Here is a 14,854-nt window from a genome sequence, read left to right as displayed (position 1 = left end):
TGGCTGCAATATAACAAAGAGTGAAAAATTTAAGGGGGTCTGAATACTTTCCGTACCCACTGTATATGTATACATATATATATATATATGTGTATATATATATGTATACATATATATATATATATGTGTATATATATATATGTATACATATATATATGTGTATATATATATATGTATACGTATATATATGTGTATATATATATGTATACGTATATATATGTGTATATATATATGTATACGTATATATGTGTATATATATATCTATACGTATATATATGTGTGTATATATATATGTGTATATATGTATATATATATATACATTTGTGTGTATATATATATATATATATATATGTGTATGTATATATATGTTGTGTGTATATATATATATATATGTATGTGTATATATATATGTATGTGTATGTATATATTTATGTATATATGTATATGTATATATATATATGTGTGTATATATGTGTATGTATATATATATGTGTTACTGATGAAGTGCTAATATAAGCAGGCTAGTAAATAAGGTAATATATTATTCTAATATGGTTATTATATTTATTTGCATATATAACAGTTATCTGTATAAATTATAAAACACTATGACAAGATAATGTTTAATTATATTATATATATTTATTACATTTTATATTATCACACATTGATCGTCATTTTCTATAATGTCTAAATTCTAAATCAAAATACATATCTGCTGTGACTTCATATATAATTAGCATCAAACAAACGATATAATTCATATTCTCAAGGATTAAAGATTAAATGGAAAAAAAATAAAAATGACTGCACAACCATCAATTAGGTGGCGATATGCACCAAGCATGTAAACGACCATTGAACAAAAGAAGAAAGAAACAGCATGGCACACTTTTTCTTAGCGTCTGTTTCCATAGCAACTCGTCGATTCGCCGCTCTGTTGAGAATGTCTTGAGTCTTAACCAGGAACATACTCTGAGTTGAATTAACTTACTCCCGGATGCGTTTTTGGAACCACATACCTCGAGTAAGCAAGGTTTGGGGTTAATCACCCGAAAGTTCCGGGTTTAGCTGACGGTAAGTTAACCGTGCTTTCTGGAATACACCCCTGCTAATGCCACTTGTATTTTTAGCCCATGAAATCTTCGCCATGTTAAAATGTATAGGTTGATTTTTGCAGTTTTGAATGGTAAAACGTTGAGTGAACCTTAAAGAAATCACTATGCATGCAAGCACATTAGATTGAATTTTTGATGTGTAACAATTTATAAAACATAAAATATATAAATCATTATAGAAAATATAAAAATTAAAAAATCATGGAAAAGGTTGTTGCCACTTAACTGAAGTCATTTCTAGCTCTCAACAGTCAGTTTGATATATTTCAGTCAGGTTTTCGCTTGCATCACAGTACTGAAATGCTTTAGTATTTCAGGGTTATTAATGACCTCTTTATTGACTCGGGCAATCTTTCCATACTCTTATTACTTGATCTCAGCTCAGCTTTTCATACTGTCTGTCATAAGTTATTACTCCTACGCATTTCAGAGATTGGCATCTCAGGAGCTGCGCTATCCTGGTTTTCCTCCTATCTGACAGACAGACAATACTACATCACCATGCATAACTATATATCACCCACTGTCTTACTCGAACAGGGTGTTCCACAGGGCTCAGTTCTCAGCCTATTATTATTTATTATTTACATCATGACCCTCGGATAAATTATTCGCCACCATGGTTTTCAGTTCCACTGCTATGTCGACTATATATACTGCATATTTTACATTTAAATTTCATGTAATTAATTGTATATATTTTATCCACTAAAATTTTTATAAAGTTTCTATATATTCTGTTTATATGTGTGTGTTTGTGTTTAGATATTAGTCATTTATTAATTTGGTGTTATAGTAGTTGCTGTGGCACTTGTCAGTGTGGTCAAACTGCCTGTGTCATTGTGACAAATTCCCATGTTTAGACCAGAACCTTTGGCTTTTATTCTCTTTCATGAAGCTCAGCATCACATTACAGCCAACAAATGCGTGATCATTGATGTATTCAAAATCTTTATCTAAAAAGCATATGTTGTTCTCTCTTTCTCCAGAAATGGGCAGCATTGTTTTACGATACCTACCAGATCCACAGTAAGTGCTCATGTTCTTAATCTATATTATTTCCGCACGTTTATTGAACAATGAGTAAAGAACCTCATGGACTTGATCTGCTCGAGTCTCCAGTTTATGCCTCGTTCTTCAATTTTTCTGTACCAAAGCCTAGTGAGCTGCCTTGTTGTCTATTACCTATGCAGGGTACTTTTTTCTAAGACAAAATGGAATCAATAATTGATTCCAGTAGTTTGATGTTAGCATGTTGCTAAGCTAACAGGACAACATTATGGAAAAATTCTAAAATGTTTAAATATGTTGTGCTGTGCACAGATATTGAGTAAATCAACATAGAATCACAATTCATTCTGGAATTTCTTTATATGTGAAGGCTGAATGTAGTTCTGCCTTGGATTTGAATCAAAATCAGATTTTAGTAGGCAGCTTTGTTTTCGGTTTGATCCTCTTCATCAGGAGAAATCTTAACGTGTGCTCTAGGTAGACGTCTGTCAATGTATTTGAGCGGCGCTCGTGCTGAGAATCCTGTGGCGGTGGCTGGGAGGTGTGCAGTGTTGTACGTACACAGGGGGCTCTGTGATGGCACTCCTACCATTCATCAGCCAGTCCCGAGACAAATGAATGGAGATTGAGCGTTTTGTAGCCATTACGCCCCTTGTCTGATAATTAAAGGTCTTGAACTGATGCACCCGGCTTCCTCTTCGCAGATAAATAGCTCTTCATTGTCTCTCTCAGCAGAAAGCTCATTGTTTGGCCCACCAGACAGTCATGTTTCACGTTGATGGCCCTTACTGTGTAGAAAACTAGTCAATCCAGCTGGAAACTGTCCTTTTATCTCTCTCCCTTTCTTTCTGTCACACACACAAACACACCCACCATTTTAATCAGTAAACTCTGGTTTTGTGCCCATGTGTGGCTGTGCTTATACCAGATGTTTCTTGAACAATATGGAGTTTCTTTTGTTTTCATTGAGCTTTAGCACACAATACAAGTTCATCACTCTTTTATGTTTTAAATGTGAGCAACAAGCACATCATAGTCAACTGACAGCACATGCACACATGAGACGCCCAGTACTCGCAGCAGCAGCTGATTTCACGTTTGAACTCTAGCTGAGCAGTTGTATGGTGTGTGGGTTAAAACGAGGATAATTAACCTGGGCTTAGTGTTAATACACAAATTCCTATTCATGCATTTATTTGTTTTTATATTTTTGTAGATTGGTTTGTTTGTTTGATTTGACATTTTAAATATTTACATATTTATTTTTGATATTCAGATGTTAATTTTTTGATTAATTTCATATTTTAGATTATTTTTGTTATTTTTATATTTATTTAGATGTTAATTTAAGTTGATATTTTAGACATTTGTTTTGATTATTTTAAATGTTTATTTTTTTATTTTTGTATAAATTTATTTGGATATATGTTTATTAATTTGATTTAAGCATGTAAGCTTCTATTCTAGACACTGTATAAAATGTATTTATTTAAATTGAAGAAATGTACAACATTCTGTGCACTGTATGTTAGACAAAAATATTCTCAAATGTCCTCATGAAGGTTAACTGACCCTTTGCAAAAATATTTCATATTTACTACTATTTATAGCAAGGAATATATATGGAAGGTATGTTGTTTCAACCCCGCAAAAAACACCAATACACAATTCAAGTTCAAGTCCATCAAAGTTAATCTACTACACTGCTAGTTAATCTGCAAATCTGCCATTTTGTTCAACAAGCAAATCAGGCATTTGTTTGTTGATTTGCCGTTATGATTGGTCAGATCGCCTGTCAGTCAGACTCACGGCAAAGGGTGGATTTCACTGAAAATGTATTCAAGGGGGCAAATATTTAAATAAAAAAATAAAAAACTGACTCTGACACACTAGCTATGTTTCCATCCAAAGCTGTGAAGCAGTGTTAATTTTGACAGCAAATTTTGATTTAGTTTTAGTCGTTGACGTAAAAGTCACATGAATTCCGACATGACTGGTCACACTGCGGTCGCGTTCCAAAACATCTGACCTGTATCGGATTTAGTACCACGTATTCCATGCGGTTTGTGCTGTTCACACCAGTGTTAATTTTGACAGCAAATTTTGATTTCGTTTTAGTCATAGTCTTTTGACTAAAATGCCATTTAGTTTTAGTCCTATTTTAGTCACCTGAATTGATTTTCGTTTTAGTCGACTAAATATCATAAGATTTTAGTTGACTAAATCTACAGTAAATTTAGTCGGCTAAAATCTAATGGGTTTAGTTGCAGTGTAATGCGTTTATTAAGCATTTCTCCAAAAATTCCAAACTCATTATATAGGTTTGATATTACGTTTTATCACGATGGACACGATTAAACTGCGGTGACACACAACATGCATGCCTTTGTTAAAATTAAATTAAAAAAAGAGTTTTAGTTCGTTATCGTCTCGTTGTCGTCGGCGAAAAAAATGTTGTTGACGAAAATTGACAAATTATTCGTCAACGAAATTAACACTGATGTGAAGAGAACAAAATTCTCACTTGCAAAACGAGTGCAAAATATTAATAATAAAAATTAGTTTTTCAATCATGTGATCTGAGATGAAGTCAAACAAGTTCTTTGTTGTGCATCAAGGAATTGTGGAAAAGAAATCTGCTTCAGTTGAGCAAAAATGTGTGAGTTTTAAACTGAATCTCAAACAGCCCTTTTCAGTATTCACAACAAATGGTATGGTTTATAAATGTTCGCCACACAGCATTATTGCTCCATTCCTTTATGTGCTAGACGACATCCTCACGGTATCATGGGAATCTATGAATATGTCTGTTTATTTTCTCATTAATATGAGCCCCCACCAAGCACATACTCTAATATTGACATGCGCACACTTGTTCTTCGCTGTTTCATCACAGTGAGTGACACGAGCTGAGAGCAGCTCTGATGTCACCGTGATTAGCGGCGCGTGGCACTGTGGTGTCATCCTCCTCTGCTGGCAGTGTGCTGCTGGCTCCACACATGAAAACACGACGGCCCTTTCCAGCAAAGCGCGCCTGATCATTTCACACTCTTTTTCCATCTGTCTGATCACAGGCGCTCTTAAAGTGCCCCAACCGCCATCCCTGTCACACTCCACGTCGGTTCCTGGCGCTGTCTGCACTGTAGCTGATCAATAATTTGCTCATTTTCCTCTCCCCTTCTTCTGTCTTGCTTTCTCCTCTCATTGTTCTCTCCGTCACTCATTCTTTGGCTCTTTCCCCTCTTGTATCAACTTTAAATTTTTCTTTCTTCTCATCTCTCCAGGGATCTTGATGCTCCTCAGTGCCCTATAGATTTGTGCGGCTGGAGAGGAAAAACTTCCCTCAGGGCTTTCGTCCCACGTAATGAGTGTCTTCATTACCTCCGCATGGTGGGGGTGGAAGTCTTCCGTGACAAACAGGGCAAGAGGAATGATGGTTCAACAGAAACCCAGGAAGGAAGCACAGAAGATGCCGAGGGACTGAGCCAAGAGGCGGATCTCTTAGAACAGGAAGGTGAAGAAACGGAGCAAAACGGTTCAGAGTCCAACACTAATGACACAGAACCTGTTAGCAGCTCTTGTGATGGGCCTACAAGTTAGTTATCTAAGCAGTTAGTATGGGTCAGGAGTATACAGGAGCATCTGTTTGGCTAACCTCAGAAGAACTGATCTGGAAAAAAAAAATTTTTTTTATCAGAACTTTTTAAAAAATAGATTAAAAGCATTTGCTGTTGGATATGTTTTTATAGTTTGTTTTATGTTGTTCAAGGGACAGATTTAATGGAAGTCACATTTGTTACTCATTTTGCATTAATAGTGTCTTAAGGGCTGCACACTAGCTCAGTCTTAAAATGCATTTCATTTTCTCAGATGCTTGTACATGATTTACACATTGTACATTATGCCAATTTGTTCATTGTTACAATACTTGAAATAAACTGCATTTGTCAACATTTCAGTATAGTTTGGCTCCATTTTCAGTGGTATATATATGCCGCATTTCAGTGTGTTGTAGTAAGAGAAAAACCTGTACATGAAAATAGTATGTTCAAATTTGCATTAAAGCCACAGGAGGGGATTTGTGAATGGCAGTGAAGTGATGCAACTGATGCTGTAGATCAAATTGGGCAAATTGAAATTGTGAATTGAAAACTGGAAACGTCAATTTCGCAAAAACTCCCATATATCACAAAAAACATTTTTACGCTCTTAAAAGGTGGTTTTTCAGGCAATTCGAAAAAGGAATATATCACAAAACTGCAATAGAAATTTACAGAAAATTTGCATTTACAGGTCACTAAGTGTACATAAGTCACATGATCATTCTTTAATGTTCTATAACCTAGTGATGGCGAAGTGAAGCGTTCTGAAGCAGCGAAGCTTTCAACACAAACTAGGTCCTGGAGGGCCACTGTCCTGCGGAGTTTAACTTCAACTTGCCTTAACACACCTCACAACTGGAAGTTTTTAGTAAGCCTTGCTGATTCAGGTGTGTTTCATTGGGGTTGGAGCTAAATGCCATAGGACAGCGGCCCTCCAGGAGCAGGATTGAATACCCCTGGTTTAGTTTATCTTGATAAGCGATCATTGTCACAGTTATAAACACGACGGCTTTCTTCTTCAACCAATCAGATTATGATTTTGAAACTCCCAAAGTGTTTCCTATTTTGTGTGCAATATACTTCAGGCCGAGAGCTAGTGTCCTGCAGAGTTTAGTTTCATCTCTAATCAAGGAGCTATACTTTGCAGGACAGTGGCCCATCAGGGCCGGTGTTGTCTATTCCTTTGGGTACCCTGAGTTGAAGTCCCTGCTCAAGGTCTTTCCCTACCCCATTAAACTCTCTCGTCACTTTCTGTCACTACTGTCCTGTAGACAAAATAGACCCCCCCACCCAATCTTTCCCCTAACCAATTGGTAAAGTCAAGGTGTAACAGTCAGCCCTGAGAGAAACATAATTTGCAAGATTACAACAACGAAAGCGGTGTTCCATTGGTTATTTTCCACTACAAGTAGGAGAATTCTGAGCACCTTTAAGTTCAATCCTGAAGGGTTAGTGTCCCGGTAAGTTTAGTTCTGACTTCTGACCAAACACACCTGAACAAGCTAACCAATGTGTTCAGAATTCCATTTCATTTGTGCCACTTTGTGTGTCGGCTTGCTGAAGAGATACTCCGCTGAAGAGATTAGCGCTGTCACCTGACTGTAACATGTCATAAAGCCTATAGCTGTCACACCTTTATTTTAACATTTTGGGAGGAGTAAAATTTACATATGTGGTTTCGACAACCAGATGCTTTTACACTTGTCCAGTTTCATTTAAAATGTGTCCCAGACCACCCCCTGAAGTGGTTTGAGCGATCAGATTTAAATCCATCTCGAAGTCGTTTTGGAGGGCATTTACACCTGTTTTTTTTTTTCATGATTGGATAGCTAACCGATCAGAGAAAATGCATGAAGTGACCAGGTGTAAACAGGCCCTAAGTGTGCTGGAAAGGTTGCCACTTTTGCATAGTTTATGCTTGCTGTTTAATAATCATTAGAAAACTAAGCAAACTGGCAGCTCCAGTGGTAATGAAAAGATTTATTTTGAACTCTTGTCATGGAAATTAGCATGCATAGACCTCAGTTAAAGGGATAGTTCACCCAAAAATTAAAATTTTGTTTATCCGCTTACCCCCAGGGCATCCAAGATGTAGGTGACTTTTTCAGTAGAACACAAACGAAGATTTTTAACTCGAACCATTGCAGTCTGTCAGTCATATAATGGAAGTGAATGGGAATCACGGCTTTGAGAGTCAAAAAACATACACAAACAAAACCAAATTAAACTCTGCGGCTCGTGACGATACATTGATGTGTAAAGACATGAAACGTTCGGTCTGTGCATGAAACTGAACAGTATTTGTTTTGTTTTTTTACCTCTGATGCACTGCAATGTCCGAACTGTCCGGAGCACTTTCTCGACAGCCGACGCATCGTCGTCTTGCTTTATGGCAGATCGCAGACTTATAAGTGCATTACCGCCACCTATCTCTCAAATGGACCATTGACACTCCTAATTGAGATTGTAGATAGAGTGTCCATAGTCCATTTTGAGTGTTCAGGACAGTTCGGACATTGTGGTGAATCAGAGGTAAAAAAAACGATATAAATACTTTTCAGTTTCTTGCACAGACCGATCGTTTTGTTTAATTTGGTTTTGTTTGTATATGTTTTTTTTTTTTTTACTCTCAAAGCCGTGATTCCTATTAACTTCCATTATATGACTGACAGACTGCAACGGTTTGAGTTAAAAATCTTTGTTTGTGTTCTTCTGAAGATACAAAGTCACCTACATCTTGGATGCCCTGGGGGTAAGCAGATATACATCAAATTTTCATTTTTGGGTGAACTATCCCTTTAAGCTATTTAATAATCAATAAAAAAAAACAATTATACCTGTATGATATCGCACTGTATCCATACTGGATGAGATGTTTGGAAAATGGATTGATGTCGCCACCTTCTGGCGAGTCATGGGAATTAATTTAGCATGACCCTCACAGTGCATTATGGGTATTCTCAAGCCATTGAGTGTACATCGGTTGTACGCTCGTTATTACAGTGCATTGTGGGATTGAATGAGTGCACTTGATAAAATCCAGTATGGTTTTGGACACCACTACAAATGACTGTCCCCTCAAATAGATTTCACATACAGCCCTAGAAGGTCTTCAGGATTAACAGAATCCTACAGGCAGGTGAGTCTGATCAGATTTGGAGCTGAACTCTGCAGGAAAGTGGATCTCGAGGGCCAGAGTTTGTGCAGACCTGCTTTATCTGCCATCTTGGTTGCCAAAAAAGGTGAATGATACACTTCATTAACCCCTGCACTGACAGACGTGAGTGTAAGCGAGAAAAAGAGAGAAAGGGCGGATGATTCACTTTGGTTGAGCAAGAGAAATGCCAGCATTTTCTGCCAGATCTATGATGTCTTACCCAGGACACACTGTATACCCCCTCCTCATCACTTCCTGCTACAACACTCCATCTCATACCCTTCTCTGCATTGTTGTCTTATGTTTCTTAAGTATCCATCTTCCTTCTGTCTCTCACACTGATTTGTCAGTGTCAGGGTCAGGCTATTGTCTGTCTTGGTCAAATCCTGTTCAGTATTATTTCACTGTCCTTCTCTTGACTCAAACCTGTCGGGTTGGGTAACACATGATCAACAATCTTGCCCTTTTTTAGCCTTTAAATCGCTCTGTCTGTCTTTGGTTGACTGCTGGTTGGTTGGTTTATCTTCCTTCATTAGCTCATGGTAATTATGTTTCCCTGCAGCCATCCATCTCACTTCCTGTTTATCGGTCAGTGTTCTTTCTCTTGGGCTGACAGGATCTATCTCGTCTCCTGCTTTGACTGACAGACTCACCCCTCTTTCTCTTTTCTCAGGTGTGTTGGTTTGTTCTAGAGATTGGCGGTGAGTCTACAGACCGTGGCGATTGTTACTATGGTCACGGCAGAGAGCTCTGAACGTAATTAACCACAGTGACACAACCAGCTACATGCAGCGAATGCCATGGCACAACATATGAGAGAGATCTGACATAACCCCTTAAAACCTCACAATTATACTCAAATGCAGTGTGATCTGGCATGCAAATAACCAGATGAACTATGTGAGCGGACATTGCCTTACTGCTTTCAAGCAGGATACTTAAACCTTGGCTTGGAACATCCTGTGACAGTTGTGCTCAGGGTCCTTGAAATGTTGAAACAATTTGAATTGCCATGAAAGTGTTGCAACACCCTGACAATGTGGCTGTCAACCACCACTTTTCTTTAACAAGAAAAGTGGGGTCTTGTAGCTGGTGATGGCTTTCAGGCCATTCCACACTGATGTAGAGTCATTGCTTGAAGATCTTTAACAAGATGGCGCCGCAGATGGCAGCCACAGTTTGTAGCTCCTTGGCACCACTTTTCTCAGTGCTGGGGGATGGGGTCTTGTAGCTGGTGATGGCTTTCAGGCCATTCCACACTGATGTAGAGTCATTGCTTGAAGATCTTTAACAAGATGGCGCCGCAGATGGCAGCCACAGTTTGTAGCTCCTTGGTACTTGTACTTTTTTTGTTTGTTTGTCCTGTCTTAAGCAATTTTTTCCCGATCAGCTTTACTAGAAACGAACTCCTGGACATCAGAAATAGCACACCAAATAACTTTCTGCTGACATTTGAGCATTCAGATGTTTTACTGTACATTTTAGTCTGAGGAGCTGCATTCCTATACAAGCGCTCCAGGCGAGGGAAGCGCGCCGGCGCTCTCATGAAATTCCGACAGCGTGGTTTTAGGACTCCGCTGTCGAGCATTCATCTGGCAAATCGCCGCTCCCTAGCAAATAAATCAGATGAACTACGACTCCTCACCCGCACAAACAAGGACTATTTAAACTCTGCTGTGCTTTGCTTCACAGAAACCTGGCTGAACGGAGCCATACCGGACAGCGCGTTACATCTAACGGGCTTCCAGCTGTTCAGAGCGGACCGAGTCGTCGGGGAAAGCAAGAGTTTTGGATTATGTTTTTATATCAATGAAGGCTGGTGTACAGACTAGTGATGTCCGGTTCGCGAACGAATCGTTCGATTTAACCAGTTCTTAGTCAACCGGTTGAACCAGTTCACCAAATCGGACTGAATCGTTTGAAACGGTTCGCGTCTCCAATAAGCATTAATCAACAAATTACTTGTCATTCACTTTTTTAACGTGGCTGACACTCCCTCTGAGTCTAAATAAACCAATATATGAATTAAATAGTAATTAATTTACTCAAACAGTACACTGACTGAACTGCTGTGAAGAGAGAACTGAAGATGAACACGAGCAGAGCAGAGCAGCATGTGTGCAGCGAACCAGATAACGAACGTACACGCCCACTGCTGGAGCGGTTCTCATTCTTGAGTCAAGAACCGGTTGTATCGGTTTTCGGATCACCAGTACACTGAACCGAGAACCGTTTCTTTCGGACACGCCCAATTTGAGAACTGATGAGCTGATGATACTGCGCATGCGTGTAATTTTTCAAGAGGACGAAAAGCATGTTATCCAAGTATTTTGTTAAACATCAGAAAGTGTGATAATAAAAATATATTTTATTTTACTTTTTTGAAAAAGATGAATGTATCTAATCTGTGTACTTTGTTCAGTTGAAGATTCTGTTAGGTTATAGGCCAAAGGGGTTTGTCAGGGAAGTTGGACAATAATTAAGACTGTTTAATAGGAATAAGGGATGATTTATGAAATACCTGTACTGTAATTAATGATAGTTAACAATGACACATTCACAAATTGAGTTTGTAATAAATAGAACATGAACACGACACGAGTAAAGCAGCTGATGATATTGAACGTGCGTGCAGCGTGCCGGTTAGAGCGTTTCTCGTTCTCGAGTCAAGAACCGGTTGCACTACTCCTCAACCGCACAATCAAGGACTTTTTTAAACTCTGCAGTGCTTTGCTTCACGGAAACCTGGTTGATCGGAGCCATCCCGGACAGCGCGTTACATCTAACGGGCTTCCAGCTGTTCAGAGCGGACCGAGTCGTCGGGGAAAGCAAGAGTTTTGGATTATGTTTTTATATCAATGAAGGCTGGTGTACAGACTAGTGATGTCCGGTTCGCGAACGAATCGTTCGATTTAACCAGTTCTTAGTCAACCGGTTGAACCAGTTCACCAAATCGGACTGAATCGTTTGAAACGGTTCGCGTCTCCAATAAGCATTAATCAACAAATTACTTGTCATTCACTTTTTTAACGTGGCTGACACTCCCTCTGAGTCTAAATAAACCAATATATGAATTAAATAGTAATTAATTTACTCAAACAGTACACTGACTGAACTGCTGTGAAGAGAGAACTGAAGATGAACACGAGCAGAGCAGAGCAGCATGTGTGCAGCGAACCAGATAACGAACGTACACGCCCACTGCTGGAGCGGTTCTCATTCTTGAGTCAAGAACCGGTTGCATCGGTTTTCGGATCACCAGTACACTGAACCGAGAACCGAGAACCGTTTCTTTCGGACACGCCCAATTTGAGAACTGATGAGCTGATGATACTGCGCATGCGTGTAATTTTTCAAGAGGACGAAAAGCATGTTATCCAAGTATTTTGTTAAACATCAGAAAGTGTGATAATAAAAATATATTTTATTTTACTTTTTTGAAAAAGATGAATGTATCTAATCTGTGTACTTTGTTCAGTTGAAGATTCTGTTAGGTTATAGGCCAAAGGGGTTTGTCAGGGAAGTTGGACAATAATTAAGACTGTTTAATAGGAATAAGGGATGATTTATGAAATACCTGTACTGTAATTATAGTTAACGATGACACATTCACAAATTGAGTTTGTAGTAAATAGAACATGAACACAAGTAGAGCAGCTGATGATATACTGAACATGCGTGCAGCGTACCGGTTAGAGCGGTTCTCGTTCTCGAGTCAAGAACCGGTTGCATCGGTTTTCAGATCACCAGTACACTGAACCGAGAACCGTTTCTTTCGGACGCGTCCGATTTGAGAACCGATGAGCTGATGATACTGCGCATGCATGATTCAGCATGAAGCTACCGAACAGATTGCCTACTATGACTGACACAGCATGTCTGAACCGAACTGGTTCTTTTGGACAACTGATTCTGTGCTAATGTTATGAGCGCGGGTAAATCTGGCGAAACGTAAGTTTATTTAATAAATAAATCGCAATGGATTATGTATAGTAAGTGGATTATGGTTTCTGCGCTGATGACAACTAATTTATTTACTTTATATCTTCAAGACTTAAATCCTGGTATGCACATCACTGCCTGTTACTGTATTTGGGTGCTTAGTTGCAAAACTTAATTGTAAACTTTTCAGATCATGATTATGATGTTTTAACTGACTGAAGTTATGATTACTGACTTTATATATTTGAATGTGTATTTTCATCCCGGCCCGGGACGATAGACTTGATATCATTACGTCATCGTGAATGACGTCATTACGTTAGGGCGTAAAAGAACTGATGAACTGTTTTTTTTTTTTTTTTAACCGGTTCATTGAAACGAACTGTCCAAAAGAACCGTTTCGCAGAAAAGAACCGGACTTCCCATCACTAGTACAGACGTGGCCGTTTTAAAGAAGATGTGCTGCCCAAATTTGTAAGCTCTCTTTAACTGTAAGCCTTTTTTTTTATTCACCGTGGGAGTTCTCCACGTTTGTTTTGGTGAGTGTGTACATTCCTCCTGACGCACGTGTGAGTGCGGTTCTAGAACTGTTGGCCGATCAGATCACACACACAGAACAGCGTTATCCAGACTCTTGCATTATCATTCTCAGTGATTTTAATAAAGCTAATCTCACCCGTGAACTGCCTAAATATAGACAGCACATCACATGCCCCACCAGAGACAGCAATATACTGGACCACTACTACACTGTTTCAAAGGATGCATATCACTCTGTCCCCTGAGCAGCTCTGGGACTCTCTGATCACTGTTTGGTTACTCAAACAGCTTCGCCAAGCCAAAGAGGATGCCTACAGGAGTGGGGACAAAGCCTTGAACAAACAGGCCAAATACACACTGAATAGGGAGAAAAGTGTGGCAAAGTTATACTACTCTGAAAAGCTAAAAAAAAAAAAAAACAGCTCTCAAGCAACGACTCTACATCAGTGTGGAATGGCCTGAAAGCCATCACCAGCTACAAGACCCCATCCCCCAGCACTGAGGCCAATCAACAACTGGCTGAAGAGCTGAACGAGTTTTACTGCAGGGTTGAAAAACAAAAAACTGGTCTGACACCCCACACCCACTCCGACCGTCTCACAACACAGCCATCAACACCCTCCCCCTCCCTCCCCCTACTGTTTCCCAGCCTGCACTCAAGATCTGTGAAGATGATGTACACAAAGTCTTCAAAAAGCAGAAGATAAGGAAAGCCAAAGGCCCAGACGGTGTCTCTCCAGCCTGCCTCAAAGCCTGTGCTGTCCAGCTATCATCCATCTTCACATTGATCTTCAACAGATCCCTGGAGTTGTGTGAAGTCCCCTCTTGCTTCAAATGTTCCACCATCATCCCTGTACCCAAGAAACCAAAAGCCACATGACTTCATGACTACAGACTTGTTGCTTTAACATCTGTGGTCATGAAGTAATTTGAGAGACTGGTGTTGGCCTACTTGACGGACATTACTGGACCCTTGCTGAGGCAAACAGCAAGCAAACAGGTCTGTGGATGATGCAGTCAATATGGGACTACACTACATCCTCCAACATCTGGACAAACAAGGGACTTATGCAAGGATCTTGTTTGTGGACTTCAGCTCCGCTTTCAACACCATCATTCCAGATACCCTTCAGAATAAACTGACACAGCTCTCTGTACCCACCTCCATCTGTCAGTGGATCATCAGCTTCCTGACAGACAGGCAGCAGCTAGTGAGGCTGGGAAAACTCACATCCAACACCCGCACCATCAGCACTGGAGCTCCTCAAGGCTGCGTTCTCTCCCCACTTCTCTTCTCTCTCTACACAATTGACTGCACCTCTAAAAACCCCTCTGTCAAGCTCCTGAAGTTTGCAGATGACACTACAGTCATTGGTCTCATCCAGTCTGCCTACAGACAAGAGGTTGAGCAGCTGGCTGTCTGGTGCAGTGACAACAACCTGGAGCTGAACACGCTCAAAACTGTGGAGATAGTAGACTCCAGG

At 39.5% G+C, this 14,854-nt stretch overlaps 1 protein-coding gene across 2 annotated transcripts in view; it reads left to right on the top strand.

The window, feature by feature from the left end:
• nsun2 (NOP2/Sun RNA methyltransferase 2) overlaps positions 1-5,758 on the top strand; it is a 27,189-nt gene extending 21,431 nt beyond the window's left edge. For both annotated transcript variants that reach the window (XM_016494008.1, XM_016494007.1), the window contains 2 exons: positions 2,108-2,147; positions 5,414-5,758. In XM_016494008.1, the coding sequence (XP_016349494.1) occupies positions 2,108-2,147; positions 5,414-5,729 (356 nt within the window). In that variant the 3' untranslated portion in view covers positions 5,730-5,758. The remainder of the gene's footprint in view (positions 1-2,107; positions 2,148-5,413) is intronic.
• The last annotated feature ends 9,096 nt before the right edge of the window (positions 5,759-14,854 follow it).

This window comes from Sinocyclocheilus anshuiensis, unplaced genomic scaffold (assembly GCF_001515605.1).
Source record: "Sinocyclocheilus anshuiensis isolate Anshui unplaced genomic scaffold, SAMN03320099.WGS_v1.1 scaffold1240, whole genome shotgun sequence".
In the NCBI taxonomy this organism is placed as follows: Eukaryota; Metazoa; Chordata; class Actinopteri; order Cypriniformes; family Cyprinidae; genus Sinocyclocheilus; species Sinocyclocheilus anshuiensis.
Note: the sequence above shows the minus strand (reverse complement) of the source record. Positions and strands in the feature narration are given on the sequence as shown.